Source organism: Homarus americanus, unplaced genomic scaffold, assembly GCF_018991925.1.
Source record: "Homarus americanus isolate GMGI-L3 unplaced genomic scaffold, GMGI_Hamer_2.0 scaffold55880, whole genome shotgun sequence".
Lineage (NCBI taxonomy): Eukaryota > Metazoa > Arthropoda > Malacostraca > Decapoda > Nephropidae > Homarus > Homarus americanus.
In genome coordinates this window covers 73,510-88,370 of record NW_024716823.1, presented here as the reverse complement: position 1 = coordinate 88,370, position 14,861 = coordinate 73,510, and the positions used below count along the sequence as shown (strand labels likewise).

Here is a 14,861-nt window from a genome sequence, read left to right as displayed (position 1 = left end):
GTCTACCTGAGCCAGACCTTCCCGCACCTGAGCCAGATCTCCCCGCACCTGTCCCGCCCTCGCCGCTGTCTTTGTCTTCTCTGATCTCTCTGTCTGTTTGTCTGTCTGTGTGATAGAGCAAGCGTGAGAGAGAGAAAAAAAATTAACAGTACCATTATTATAAACACGTGAAATCTAATAGCCACCTCTTATTTTAATGGCCAATTTCTTTATTTTAATGGCCACCCTTATTTTAATGGCCAACCTTATTTTAATGGCCACTGTCTTATTTTAATAGACACTCCTCCTATTTTAATGGCCCTTATTTCAATGGCCACACCATTATTTCAATGCCTACCCCTTATTTAATGGCCACCTCCTTATTTAATGGCCATACCTCTTATTTTAATGGCCAATTCCTTATTTTCACGGATACCCCTTATTTTAATGGCCACTTCTATTTTAACGGCCACCCCTTATTTTAACGGCTACAATTTATATTTTAATGGCTACCCCTTATTTAATGGCCACCCCTTATTTAATGGCCATACTCTTATTTTAATGGCCAACCCCTTATTTTAATTGCCACCCTTATTTTTAATAGCCAACCCCTTATTTAATGGCCACCCCCATTTTAATGGCGCTCTTCTACTACGACAGGGAATGAATGGGACTGGTGGAGGGGGGGGAGGGGGGGTTGACGGAGATGGAGGGAGAGGAAAATGGTGGAAGGCAGAGGACGTGGGGTTATTATTGTTGTTATTATTATTATTATTATTATTATTATTATTGTTGTTATTATTATTATTATTATTATTATTATTATTGTTATTATTATTATTATTATTATTATTATTATTATTATTGTTGTTGTTGTTATTATTATTATTATTATTATTATTATTATTATTATTATTATTATTATTATTATTGTTATATTATTATTATTATTATTATTATTATTATTATTATTATTATTATTATTATTATTATTATTATTATTGTTGTTATTATTATTACTATTATCACACACACACACACACCACACACACACACACACACACACACCACCACCACCACACCACACCACACACCACCCCACCCACCCCAACACCACACCACCACACACCCACCCCACCACCACACACCACCACCCCAACCAACACACACACCAATACACAACAACAACACCAACCACACACCACAACCACAAATTACATATTAGTAGTAGTAGTAGTAGTAGTAGTAGTAGTAGTAGTAGTAGTACAGTAGTAGTAGTATTTTATGGATTTTCCACCATTCATTCGTAGTCCTTCCTCTCACCACACACCTGTTGTAACCCCCCCCCCCACACATACACACACTTGTTGCCCTCACTCACACAGACAGACACCTGACTCACCTGCAAGGGGAGGTTAAACCATCACCTGGACTTAAAGAATGTATAAAAAGGTGCATTCTGGAGGCAGGTTGAGGAACAAGGGGAGGTTTGTTTACCGTCGCGTGGCACAAAGAACCTTCCTACACGTGTAAATATACTGTACGTGCTGCCCCTTCTTGTCCTGCAGGGAGCTTAACCTAACCTAACCTAGTGTGATCACAGCTTGGGGGAGTGTGATCACAGCTTGAGGGAGTGTGATCACAGCTTGAGGTAGTGTGATCACAGCTTGAGGCAGTGTGGTCACAGATTGGGGAGGTGATCACAGCTTGAGGAATGTGATCACAGCTTGAGGGAGTGTGATCACAGATTGGGGAGGTGTGGCCTGAGGTGTGATCACAGCTTGAGGTAGTGTGATCACAGCTTGAGGTAGTGTGATCACAGCTTGAGATAATGTGATCACAGCTTGAGGTAGTGTGATCACAGCTTGAGGTAGTGTGACCACAGCTTGAGGGAGTGTGGTCACAGCTTGAGGTAGTGTGACCACAGCTTGAGGATGTGTGATCACAGCTTGAGGTAGGGTGACCACAGCTTGAGGTAGTGTGGTCACAGCTTGAGATAGTGTGACCACAGCTTGAGTGTGTGTGATCACATTGAGGTAGTGTGGTCACAGCTTAGGCAGTGTGACCCCAGCTTGAGGTAGTGTGGTCACAGCTTGAGGTAGTGTGGCTACAGCTTGAGGTAGTGTGACAGCTTGAGGTAGTGTGACCACAGCTTGAGGGAGTGTGATCACAGCTTGAGGGAGTGTGATCACAGCTTGAGGTAGTGTGATCACAGCTTGAGGTAGTGTGACCACAGCTTGAGGCAGTGTGACCACAGCTTGAGGTAGTTGGGTCACAGCTTGAGGTAGTGTGGTCACAGCTTGAGGTAGTGTGACCACAGCTTGAGGTAGTGTGACCACAGCTTGAGGTAGTGTGATCACAGCTTGAGGTAGTGTGATCACAGCTTGTGGTAGTGTGATCACAGCTTGAGGCAGTGTGATCACAGCTTGAGGTAGTGTGACCACAGCTTGAGGCAGTGTGATCGCAGCTTGTGATCACAGCTAGGTAGTGTGACCAGCTTGGGGTGACAGCTTGAGGTAGTGTGATCACAGCTTGAGGCAGTGTGACCTTGAGGTGTGTGATCACAGCTTGAGGTAGTGTGATCACAGCTTGAGGTAGTGTGATCACAGCTTGAGGCAGTGTGATCACAGCTTGAGGCAGTGTGATCACAGCTTGAGGCAGTGTGATCACAGTGTGATCACAGCTTAGGCAGTGTGATCACAGCTTAAGGCAGTGTGATCACAGCTTAGGCAGTGTGATCACAGCTTGAGGTGTGTGATCACAGCTTGAGGCAGTGTGATCACAGCTTCCCTCATGTTTCAGGATAATTATTACCTTCATTGGAATTATTTTCATGAACTGACACACAAACTCGATTCATCTATGTCAACACCTGTGAAGGTCAGGTAATGTGGCAGGTAGGAACACTTGCATTACCTGTACACTTACCTGGCTGTGTGAAGGTCAGGTAATGAGGCAGGTAGGAACTATATTACCTGTACACTTACCTGTCTGTGTGAAGGTCAGGTAATGAGGCAGGTAGAACACTTATATTACCTGTACACTTACCTGTCTGTGTGAAGGTCAGGAAGTGGGCAGGTAGGAACACTTATATTACCTGTACACTTACCTGGCTTGTGTGAAGGTCAGGTAATGAGGCAGGTAGAACACTTACATTACCTGTACACTTCACTTGCCTGGTGAAGGTCAGGTAATGGTGGGTAGGAACACTTACATTACCTGTACACTTACCTGGCTGTGTGAAGGTCAGGTAATGTGGCAGGTAGGAACACTTACATTTCCTGTACACTTACCTGGCTGTGTGAAGGTCAGGTAATGAGGCAGGTGGAACACTTACATTACCTGCATACCTCACCTGGCTGTGGAAGGTCAGGTAATGTGGCAGGTAGGAACACTTACATTACCTGTACACTTACCTGGCTGTGTGAAGGTCAGGTAATGAGGCAGGTAGGAACACTTATATTACCTGTACACTTACCTGGCTGTGTGAAGGTCAGGTAATGAGGCAGGTAGGAACACTTATATTACCTGTACACTTACCTGTCTGTGTGAAGGTCAGGTAATGAGGCAGGTAGGAACACTTATATTACCTGTACACTTACCTGGCTGTGTGAAGGTCAGGTAATGTGGCAGGTAGGAACACTTACATTACCTGTACACTTCCTGGTGTGTGAAGGTCAGGTAATGTGGCAGGTAGGAACAATTTATATTACCTGTACACTACCTGGCTGTATGAAGGTCAGGTAATGAGGCAGAACACTTATATTACCTGTATACTTACCTGTCTGTGTGAAGGTCAGGTAATGAGGCATAGGAACACTTACATTACCTGTACACTTACCTGTCTGTGTGAGGTCAGTATGTGGCAGGTGAAAACTTACATTACCTGTACACTTACCTGGCTGTGTGAGTAGGAATGTGAGCGGTAGGAACCTTACATTACCTGTACCTTACCTGGCTGTGTGAGGTGGCAGAACCATTCCACAATACACTTACCTGGCTGTGTGAAGGTCAAGTAATGTGGCAGGTAGGAAACTTACATACCTGTACCTTACCTGGCTGTGTGAAGGTCAGGTAACGAGGCAGGTAGGTTAGGCATTGGGCGATGTACTAGAGTCGATGTGGTAGAGGCCAGAAGTAAAGGCCGGTGACAGGCCAGGCAGTGAGGCAGGAGGTGAGGCCAGGCAGTGAGGGCCAAAAGTAAAGCCCAGAGGTGAGGGCCAGGCAGTGAGGCCAGGCAGTGAGGCCAGGTGGTGAGGCCAGGTGGTGAGGCCAGGTGTGAGGCCAGGCGGTGAGGGCCAGGTGGTGAGGCCAAGTGGTGAGGCCAGGTAGTGAGAGGCCAGGCAGTAGGAGGAAGGCGGTTGAAAACAGTCACTAGGCTTCAGTTGTATGTGATCACTGAGTGTGGCGGACGCGGCTGGCTGACCACACCCCTCCCACCTCACCCACACCACTCACCCACCACCTACCCACACTCATCACCCTCCACACCACTCATCCCACACCCACTCCACCCACACTCACCCACCACACTCACCCACCACTCACCCATCCTCACCCACACCTCACCCCACCTCCCCACACCACTCACCACCCACACTCACCCCACCACACTCATCCCACACCTCACCCACCCCTACCCCACCTCCTCCACCCACCCACCACCACCTCCCACACCACTCACCCATCCACACTCACCCCACCCACTCACCCCACTCACCCCACCTCACCCCACACCCCACTCACCCACACCACCCCCCACACTCACCCCCACTCACCCACCCACCTCACCCCACCACACTCCCACCCACCCCACCCCACCCACCCACCACATATTCATCCCACCCACTCACACCCCACTCACCCACTCACCCCCCCACCACTACCCCCACTCACCCCACACCCTCCACCCATCACACTCACCCACACACTCACCCACCACTACCCTCACACCACACACCTCCACCCACCACTCCATCCACACCTCCACCCACCACACCCCACCCACTCACCCACTCACACCCACCCCACTCCCCACCACACTCACCCCTCCACCCCACTCACCCACACTCCACCCACACCTCCCCACCACACTCACCCCCACTCACCCCTCCACCCCTCACCCCACCTCATCCCACCCACACTCACCCCACACCCTCCCCACACTCACCCCACACCCACTCCACCACCTCACCCACACTCATCCCACCCCTCCACCCCCCCACTCACCCACCCACCTCCCACACCCACTCACCCCACCCCTCCACCCCCACCACCCCCTCCATCACACCCCACTCCACCCCTACCTCGCACCCCCTCACCCACCCCCACTCATTCCACCCCTACCTACTCCAATCTCCCTAACCTAACCTAACCACACAACAGTTATTAACACCTTTGACCGCCTTACATGACCTCTACTCTCCATGACCCAAGCCTATAACAGCTCACTTTTCCCTCCTTAGGTTGACCCTGGACCCCAGGGTTAGGTTGGGTTGGAGTTGGGTTAGGTTGATTGGTTGGAGTTAGGTTGAGTTGATTAGGTTAAGGTTGAGTTGGTTAGGTTGGATTGAGCAGGTTGGGTTAGAGTTGATTGGTTGGTTAAGGCTGAGTTAGTTGGGTTGGGTGGGAGGATTTGGTTAGGTTGACTAGTTAGGTTAGTTAGAGTTGAGTTGGTTAGAGTTAGGTTGAGTTGAGTTAGGTTAGGTTGAGTTGGTTGGAGTTAGGTTGAGTTGGTTGGGTTGGAGTTGAGTTGGTTAGGTTAGGTTAGGTTGAGTTGGTTGGGATTGAGTTGGGTTGAGTTGGTTGGAGTTAGGATGAGTTGGTTGGGTTTGAGTTGAGTTGGTTAGATTGAGTTGATTGGTTGGGTTAGGTTAGGTTGAGTTTGTTGCCGTGTCTGGGTTAGGTTGGGTTGGGTTAGGTTAGGTTGGGTTGAGTTGGTTGGGTTAGGTTAGGTTGAGTTGGTTGGGATGGATTGAGGTTGGTTGGGTTAGGTTAGGTTGAGTTGGTTGGGTTAGGATTGAGTTGGTTAGGTTAGGTTAGGTTGGGTTGGTTGCCCGTGTCTGGGAGGTCTTAGGTTAGGTTAGGTTAGGTTAGGGTTGAGTTGGTTAGAGATTGAAGGTTGAGTTGTTTAGGTTAGGTTAGGTTGAGCGGTTCGTGTCTGGGAGGGTTAGGTTGGAGTTAGGTTGGGTTGAGTTGGAGTTGGTTGGGTTAGGTTGAGTTGGTTGGGTTGAGTTAGGTTGAGCTGGTTAGGTTGGGTTGAGTGTAGTTAGGTTAGAGTTAGGTTGGGTTAGGTTGAGTTGGTTGCCGTTGTCTGGGAGGGGTTAGGTTGGGTTGAGCTGGTTATCCGTGTCTAGAGGGGGTTAGGTTAGGTTAGGTTAGCTGGTTATCCGTGTCAGGGGAGGGGTTAGGTTAGGTTGAGTTGAGCTGGTTATCCGTGTCGAGGAGGGTTAGGTTAGGTTAGGTTGGAGTTGTCCGTGTCTGGGAGGGTTGGGTTAGGTTGGGTTGGGTTGGGTTGACTTGGTTGGGTTAGGTTGAGTTGGTTGTATTTAGGTTGGTTGAGCTGGTTGGGTTGAGTTGAGAGTTGGTTAGGTTAGGTTAGGTTGAGCTGGTTAGGTTGGGTTGGGTTAGGTTGAGCTGGTTATCCGTGCCGGGGAGGGGGTTAGGTTGGAGTTAGGTTGGCTGGTTGTCCGTGTCAGGAGGGGTTAGGTTAGGTTAGGTTGAGCTGGTTGCCCGTGTCTGGGAGGGGTTGGGTTGGGTTAGGTTAGTTGGTTGGGTTAGGTTGGGTTGAGCTGGTTGGGTTGAGTTGGTTGGGTTAAGTTGGTTGAGTTGGTTGGGTTGGGTTGGGTTGGGGTTGAGCTGGTTGCCCGTGTCTGGGGAGGTTAGGTTAGGTTAGGTTGAGCTGGTTATCCGTGTCATGGAGGGGTTAGGTTAGGTTAGGTTGAGCTGGTTACCGTGTCTGGGAGGGTTGGGTTAGGTTAGGTTGAGCGGTTGGGTTGGGTTAGGTTGAGCTGGTTGGGTTGAGTTGGTTGGGTTAAGTTGGTTGGGTTGGTTGGGTTGGGTTAGGTTAGGTTGAGCTGGTTACCCGTGTCTGGGAGGGTTAGGTTAGGTTAGGTTGAGCTGGTTAGGTTGAGGTTGGTTGGGTTAGAGTTGGTTGAGTTGGTTAGGTTAGGTTAGGTTAGGTTGAGCTGGTTGGGTTAGGTTGGGTTGAGCTGGTTAGGTTAGGTTGGGTTGAGCTGGTTGGGTTGGGTTGAGTTGGGTTAAGTTGGTTGGGTTGGTTGGGTTAGGTTGGGTTGGGTTGGGCTGGTTGCGTGTCAGGGAGGTGCACTGTGATCATCAAGGTTATCCAGTGTTACCCTCTCCCACAAGAAACCGGTAATAGTTCACTAGTCAGGGATCAGAACCCAGGACCCCAGCGTGGGAACGAGTGTTACCATTGCCTAGGACAACCAAACACTAACCTACCTTGATTGATTACCCACAAGTCTACTCCTTGTGGGGCCGTGGTACTCCCTCTTCCCACACCTGGGTCTGGGTTCGATCCCTGACTAGTGAGCTATTGTTTATATATTAGAGTCCGCTTATGTGTGTGTATGTAGGTTTGTATGTATTGTATGTATGTGTATGTATGTATGTATGTATATGTATATGTGTATGAGAGAGACCTATACATAACAAGTATGTTGTACACACTTAAACAATATATGGATCAAAGATATAGTTCACCTTGCACTTCACCTGTGTAGCGCGTCTTACCTGTAATTATGCCAAGGGCTATACTTACGTCCTCTATAATCCACCACAGCAAGAAACAGCAGTTAACGTAATGTATAAATCTCACTCGTAATATCTAGGTAATGATGTAAGGGCTATTGAGAATAACATTATGGCTAATAGTCCTTGTAATGATGAGGCAGCTGTAATGGTGAGGCAGCTGTAATGGTGAGGCAGCTGTAATGATGGGGGCAGCTGTGATGAGGAGCAGCTGTAATGATGAGGCAGCTGTAATGGTGAGGCAGCTGTAATGGTGGGGGCAGCTGTAATGATGAGGCAGCTGTATGATGAGGCAGCTGTATGGTAAACAGCTGTAATGAGGCGGCTGTAGTGTGAGGCAGCTGTAACCATGAGGCAGGTTGTAATGGTGAGCCGGCTGTAATGATGAGGCAGCTGTAATCATAAGGTAGCTGTAATGGTGAGCCGCTGTAATGGTGAGGCAGCTGTAATCATGGGGCAGCTGTAATCATGAGGCAGCTGTAATGGTGAGGCAGCTGTAATGTTGAGGCAGCTGTAATGGTGAGGCAACTGTAGTGATGAGGCAGCTGTAATGGTGAGGCAGCTGTGCCAGTACACAGCCTCCTCACCATCAAGACTCCTGCTGTGCCTCCTCGTGGCAACACACGGTAACTGGGTGCCTCGTGGGCCCAGGCTAGACCAGCAGGGGATCTCGGAGTAGCAGTGGGCCCCAGAGGGACGGCGCATAGGCCCACTGGCCTGTGGACGCGTCCTGACGCCTACCAACCATTGTCCCGCTGTCCTGTGGATTAACCTAGGTAGTTATAGGGCTACGGGATTAAACCCCGAACGAAAAATCTGCCGTGGAGCTCTGCATCAGGAAGACATGCTTACAGAGCTCCAACAAGACGGAAGAGGTGATCACCTTGAGAACCCAACGACTACACCGGCGGGCGAAGGCAATGCCTGATGAACAGGCTACCAAGGCGAAACCCAACAAACTGGGCTACCGGCAGTCCATTGCAACTCTCCCTCTCCCCTTGTCGTTGCAACACTTGCACCACTGGATCAGGAAAAGGGAGAGCCAAGATGTGTGGTTGCAGCCTGCGCTCCTGCCTCACCACAGTCATCATCCAGCTCATCATACCTCTCATCATCATCAAAACCCCTATACCCCCAAAATTCCTATGGCGACGGACGAGTGGCGACGGGGACAGGTAGAGATGACTGCCGGGAGTCTCTAGTCACAACTCTGCACATGGGCGGCAATCCCGTCCTGTCTGTGCGACTGAGCAGCCCCTTCGAGGAGCCACTCTGCTCACCCCACATGGGGAGTGGGCTAGAAAAGGTGCCCTAAACATAGCCTGTCTAGAAAACCAACCTGACAGGGCAACTGCACCCAGTAAGGTCATCCTTATGCAGTCGAAAACACAACCAAAATCACAAATCCAAGCAAAACAAACTATACAACCTTTTATGGTCGCTGCATGGAATATCAGGACCCTTCTGGATTCTGGCACAAATGGGCGGCCTGAAAGAAGAACCGCCCTTGTGGCAAAAGAGCTGGCTAGGTATAACATCGACATAGCAGCCATTAATTGGTCCTGGCTCCCAGACGAGGGTCGACTCACATAACGGGGATCTGGCTATACCGTCTTCTGGAGAGAGAAACCGCATTTATGGAGTTGGCTTTGCCATCCGCCAACGCATCCTACACAGGCTAACTGAAATGCCTGTTGGGATCAATAACAGTCTCATGACACTCAGAGTCCCACTGAATCACTCACGTCATGTCTCCTTCATCAGTGTATGCGCCCCAACACTGGATGTAGAGGATGACATCAAGGAGGCCTTTTACACCGACCTTGACAGAGTGCTAACCTCTATCCCCAGAGTAGAAAGATTGTGATCCTAGATGACTTCAATGCCAGAGTTGGCAGAGATGCTGACATTTGGCAGGGAACCATAGGGAGATATGAACTAGGCAAGTGTAATCACAACGGCTTATTCCTCCTCAGCAGGTGTGCTGCTCACAACCTCACTATCACCAATACCTTGTTTAGGCAAGCCAACAAGTTCAAGGGATCGTGGCAACACCCACGATCCAAACACTGGCATCTCATTGACTACATCATTGTCAGAAAAAGAGATCGCCGAGATGTCCTCATCACCTGAGCCATGCGTGGCTGAGACCACTGCAACATTGATCATCGGCTCATCAGAGCCAAGCTCTCACTTCATGTTGCCCCAAAACGGCGAAGGCTACAGGCTTCCAGAAAAGGTTTTAACACTAAGCGTCTGGAGGACCCAGCAGTAGCACATTCCTTCAGAGAACTGCTCGAACATGGGTTGATAAACAATCCAACAACAAACAACCTAAATCCCATTGCCGAATGGGGTAGTCACGACTCTGTCATGACAAAAACCTGCAGAGAGACCTTCGGCCAGTTCCAAAGAATACACCAGGACTGGTTGATGAAATTTACTCATCCATGATAAATGTGCTGCTGTAACTGACTTGCTGAACAACCCTCAGTCTCGGACCAAAACTAATATCTTTAGCAAGAAGAAAGCAGCTACCCAATGCGAACTTCACAAATTAAACAACGACTAGCTTAAAAATTCAGCATGTGAAGCGAAAAACTTGGATCAACACAAGATGACCCAATTATTCATTCCCACTAAAACATTTTATGGGCCAATCACTCATGGCGTACCCCTCAGCTGCTCACTCGACAGTAACACCCTATTTTTTTCATTATGAGGAATAGCCCACCTGGGCACAGGTCATCGACCCACAACAGGGCCTAGAGGGAGAATAAAATATGAATTAAAAGATATTTAAAAGTAGAAGAGAAAAAGATGAAGAAGGCCTTCTTTAGCACTGGAAAGAGCAATATCATTCGCTGTTCAACCGGAACACCAATGTGGATGTCCTGTTTACCCAGCAGGTCCCTCAGCACTCAGAGCTGACCCACCTCAGCTATCCTCCATCCCTGGATGAGGTAGCTACTGCCATCAAACAGATGAAAAATAACAAAGCCTCAGGGCTTCACGGAATCCAAGCCGAGGTGTATAAAGCAGGAGAACCTCTGCTTATCAGCCGTCTCCACTCTCTCCTAGCGAATATATGGGAAAAGGAGGAAATCCCCCAAGCTCTTAAAGACGCCTCCGTCGTCAATATTTATAAGAGCAAGGGAGATCGGTCAGACTGTGGCAACTACCGCAGGATCTCACTGCTGTTCATAGCTGGCAAGATTATCTCTTGAGTCCTCCTAAACAGACTTCTTTCCTGGGGCGGTATATTTCTTCCCAGAATCTCAATATGGCTTTAGATCATCACGTGGCACCACTGACATGACCTTTGCTGCCCTCTGAATACAGGAAAAGTGCAGATAACAGCATCGTGACGTGTACATGGCTTTCATCGCCATTGTGAGGCAACTCCACGATGGTATGAACGGCAGTGTCCTGCACAATGGCACCTAGTCTGGTGTTCTACCCCATTCAAATGGGGATAAAACAAGGATGTGTACTGGCACCAACTCTCTTTTCTATTTTCTTGGCTGCCTTCCTTACTCATGCCAGTGCCAATTTAGGCGGCGGGGTGGACATCCAGTACCGGATGAAGGGTCTTTTTAACATAAGATGACGCCGGGCTGGAACAGAGGTGTCAGCAGCTTCCATTACTGAACTTTAGTACGCAGACGACCTCTCCCTTGTTACTCACACTGAACTGGAGTTCCTGAACATCTTTGCAGATGCAAATGCACACTTCGGCCTTGAGGTGAGCGTACATAAAATTCAGATTCTCTTTCAGCCACACCTCCACCATCCGTCTAGCTTAACGGTACTACCCTCTCTAATATCATCCACTTTCAGTATCTCGGCTACCACTTGTCCACTACCGCGGACATCGATGAAGAGATTCAACATCGGATTAGATGTGCATCTCAAACCTTTGGCTAACTCCATACCCGTGTCTTCAGCTGTAGGGAACTGAAATTATCTACAAAGTTGCACGTATATCGAGCAGTGGTCCTCCCCACCCTGCTATATGACAGCGAGACAGGGGTCACATACAGGATGCACCTCAATGCACTTGAAACTTTCACTAAAGTAGTCTATGTTCCATCCTCCGAGTTCGCTGGGAAGACAAGAGAATAATGCAAGTATTCTCACTGACACCAACTGAAGGAGCATCGGGGCTACCATTATCCCTGAACAGCTATGCTGGACTGGCCATGTTAACCACATGGACGTCAGTAGACTGCCAAAACAGCTACTGTACAGTCACCTAATGAATAGTAGACGTAACGCCGGCGGGCAACTGAAAAAAAAGGATAGTGTTAAGGCAAACCTAAAAAAGTGGCATATCGACCCCCTCACCTGGGAGACGATTAGTTCACATCGCAACGCTTGGAGGAGCACCACACGAGAAGGTATCAATGCTTTCCAGTTAGCCCGACTGCAGACCGAGGCAGACAAGCGCCAACATCGGAAAGACGCTGCCACCGCCCCTCCCGCACTAGATGTAGCCCTCCACATGTGCAACATCTGTGGACGGTACAGCCGGCCCTGTATTGGCCTCTTTAGTCACCTCAGAGCTCACCAACCTAGGTGACATCCTTAATAACTCATATCATTGTATCATAGCTGGATGATCGTCATACTCGATTCCGAGTGACAGCAAAGTAGTAGTAGTACTAGAAGTGTGTTTGTATGTATATATGAATGTATGTATGTATGTATGTATGTATGTATGTATGTATGTATGTATGTATACATATATGTATGTATGTATGTATGTATACATACAGTATATGTATGTATGTATGTATGTATGTATACATATATGTATGTATGTATGTATGTATAAAGAAATCGTTTACTGGATATCGATAAGCCAAAAAACAAAACACCATAACAAATTTTAACCACCGAATATTTGAACCCTAAGTATGAGCCATCTCACACCTGAACCATCGGACCCCTGAACCACCCCACACCTAAACCCTCCCACACCTGAACCCTCGCAAACCTGAACCCTCCCACACCTGAACCATCCCACCTGACCACCCACACCTGAACCCTCCCACCTGAACCATCGACCCCTGAACCCTCCCACACCTGAACCCTCCCACACCTGAACCATCCCACACCTGAACCCTCACACACCAGAACCATCGGACCCCTGAACCCTCTCGCACCTGAACCATCCCACACCCAACCCTCCCACACCTGAACACTCGCACACCTGAACCATCGCACACCTGAACCGTCGCACACCTGAACCCTCTCATACCTGAACCATCGGACCCCTGACCTCTCACACCTGAACCATCGGACCCCTGAACCCTCCCACACCTGAACCATCCCACACCTGAACCCTCGCACACCAGGTCCCTGCACACCTGACACCTGAACCTCCCACACCTGAACCATCCCACACCTAAACCCTCCCACACCTGAACCATCCCACACCTGAACCTCGCACACCCTGAACCTCGCACACCTGAACCTCGTCCAAATCGTTCCAGCAGAGATCAAGGACCATAACACGAGCTCAAACAACAACAATAACACTACTATAATGTGGTGCAGGTATACCAGGTGGAGGTACTGAGCCAGTGACCAGGAGATTCTGAGCCGGTGACCAGGTGCAGGTACTGAGCCGTGACAGGTGGAGGTACTGAGCCAGTGACCAGGTAGAGGTACTGAGCCGGTGACCAGGTGCAGGTACTGAGCCGGTGACCAGGTGCAGGATACTGTGCCGGTGACCAGGTAGAGGTACTGAGCCGGTGACTAGGTGCAGGTACTGTGCCGGTGACCAGGTGCAGGTACTAAGCCGATGACCAGGTGTAGGTACTGAGCCAGTGACCAGGTGGAGATTCTGAGCCGGTGACCAGGTGCAGGTACTGAGCCAGTGACCAGGTGGAGGTACTGAGCCAGTGACCAGGTAGAAGGTGACCAGGTGCAGGTACTGAGCCGGTGACCAGGTGCAGGATACTGTGCCGGTGACCAGGTAGAGGCTGAGCCGGTGACTAGGTGCAGGTACTGTGCCGGTGACCAGGTGCAGGTACTAAGCCGATGACCAGGTGTAGGTAATGAGCCAGTGACCAGGTGTAGGTACTGAGCCGGTGACCAGGGAGAGGTACTGAGCCGGTGACCAGGTGCAGGTACTGTGCCGGTGACCAGGTGGAGGCACTGAGCCGGTGACCAGGTGTAGGTACTGAGCAGGTGACCAGGTGGAGGTACTGAGCCGGTGACCAGGTGGAGGTACTGAGCCGGTGACTAGGTGCAGGTACCTGTGCCGGTGACCAGGTGCAGGTACTGAGCCGGTGACCAGGTGTGGGTACTGAGCCGGTCACCAGGTGTAGGTAATGAGCCAGTGACCAGGTGTAGGTACTGAGCCGGTGACCAGGGAGGTACTGGAGGTGACCAGGTGCAGGTACTGTGCCGGTGACCAGGTGGAGGTACTGAACCGGTGACCAGGTGTAGGTACTGAGCCGGTGACCAGGTGTGGTACTGAGCCGGTGACCAGGTGCAGGTACTGAGCCGGTGACCAGGTGGAGGTACTGAGCGGGCGACCAGGTGCAGGTACTGGTGCAGGTACTGAGCCGGTGACCAGGCGGTACTGAGCCGGTGACCAGGTGCAGGTACTGAGCCGGTGACCAGGTGCAGGTACTGAGCCAGTGACCAGGTGGAGGTGTGAGCTGAGCCGGTGACCAGGTGCAGGTACTGAGCCGGTGACCAGGTGCAGGTACTGTGATGGTCCGGTGACCAGGTGCAGGTACTGAGCCGTGTGTGTGGTCCGTTACCTGTTGACTAAAGTAACGTCTGGGCCGGAGTAACAGTTGTGTTAGAGAAGCTGTCACTGTTTAACACCTGTGAGTAGTATTTGAATTACATGTCCAGGTGTATATTATGGGTAGTGATACTAGATCGAGAAATACACACACACACACACACACACACACACACACACACACACACACACACACACACAGACACACACACGATGGGGAGGCCTGGGACCACACCTAAGTGAGTGAGGTCCTGTGACCACGTGGTGTCCCTATGATGCTACGACGCCACGTAGTGAATGAGTTGCTAAAGCATCATGTGAAGTTCCTCATAACACCATCTGT

At 49.8% G+C, this 14,861-nt stretch overlaps 1 protein-coding gene across 1 annotated transcript in view; it reads right to left on the bottom strand.

The window, feature by feature from the left end:
• Window positions 1–1,679: 1,679 nt before the first annotated feature.
• LOC121858509 (A-agglutinin anchorage subunit-like) overlaps window positions 1,680–14,861 on the bottom strand; it is a 48,907-nt gene continuing 35,725 nt past the window's right edge. Inside the window, exons 2-4 of the mRNA XM_042354960.1 lie at window positions 13,321–13,478; window positions 2,172–2,662; window positions 1,680–1,990 (exon numbers count right to left, since the gene is read on the bottom strand). Of these exons, the coding sequence (XP_042210894.1) occupies window positions 1,680–1,990; window positions 2,172–2,662; window positions 13,321–13,478 (960 nt within the window). The remainder of the gene's footprint in view (window positions 1,991–2,171; window positions 2,663–13,320; window positions 13,479–14,861) is intronic.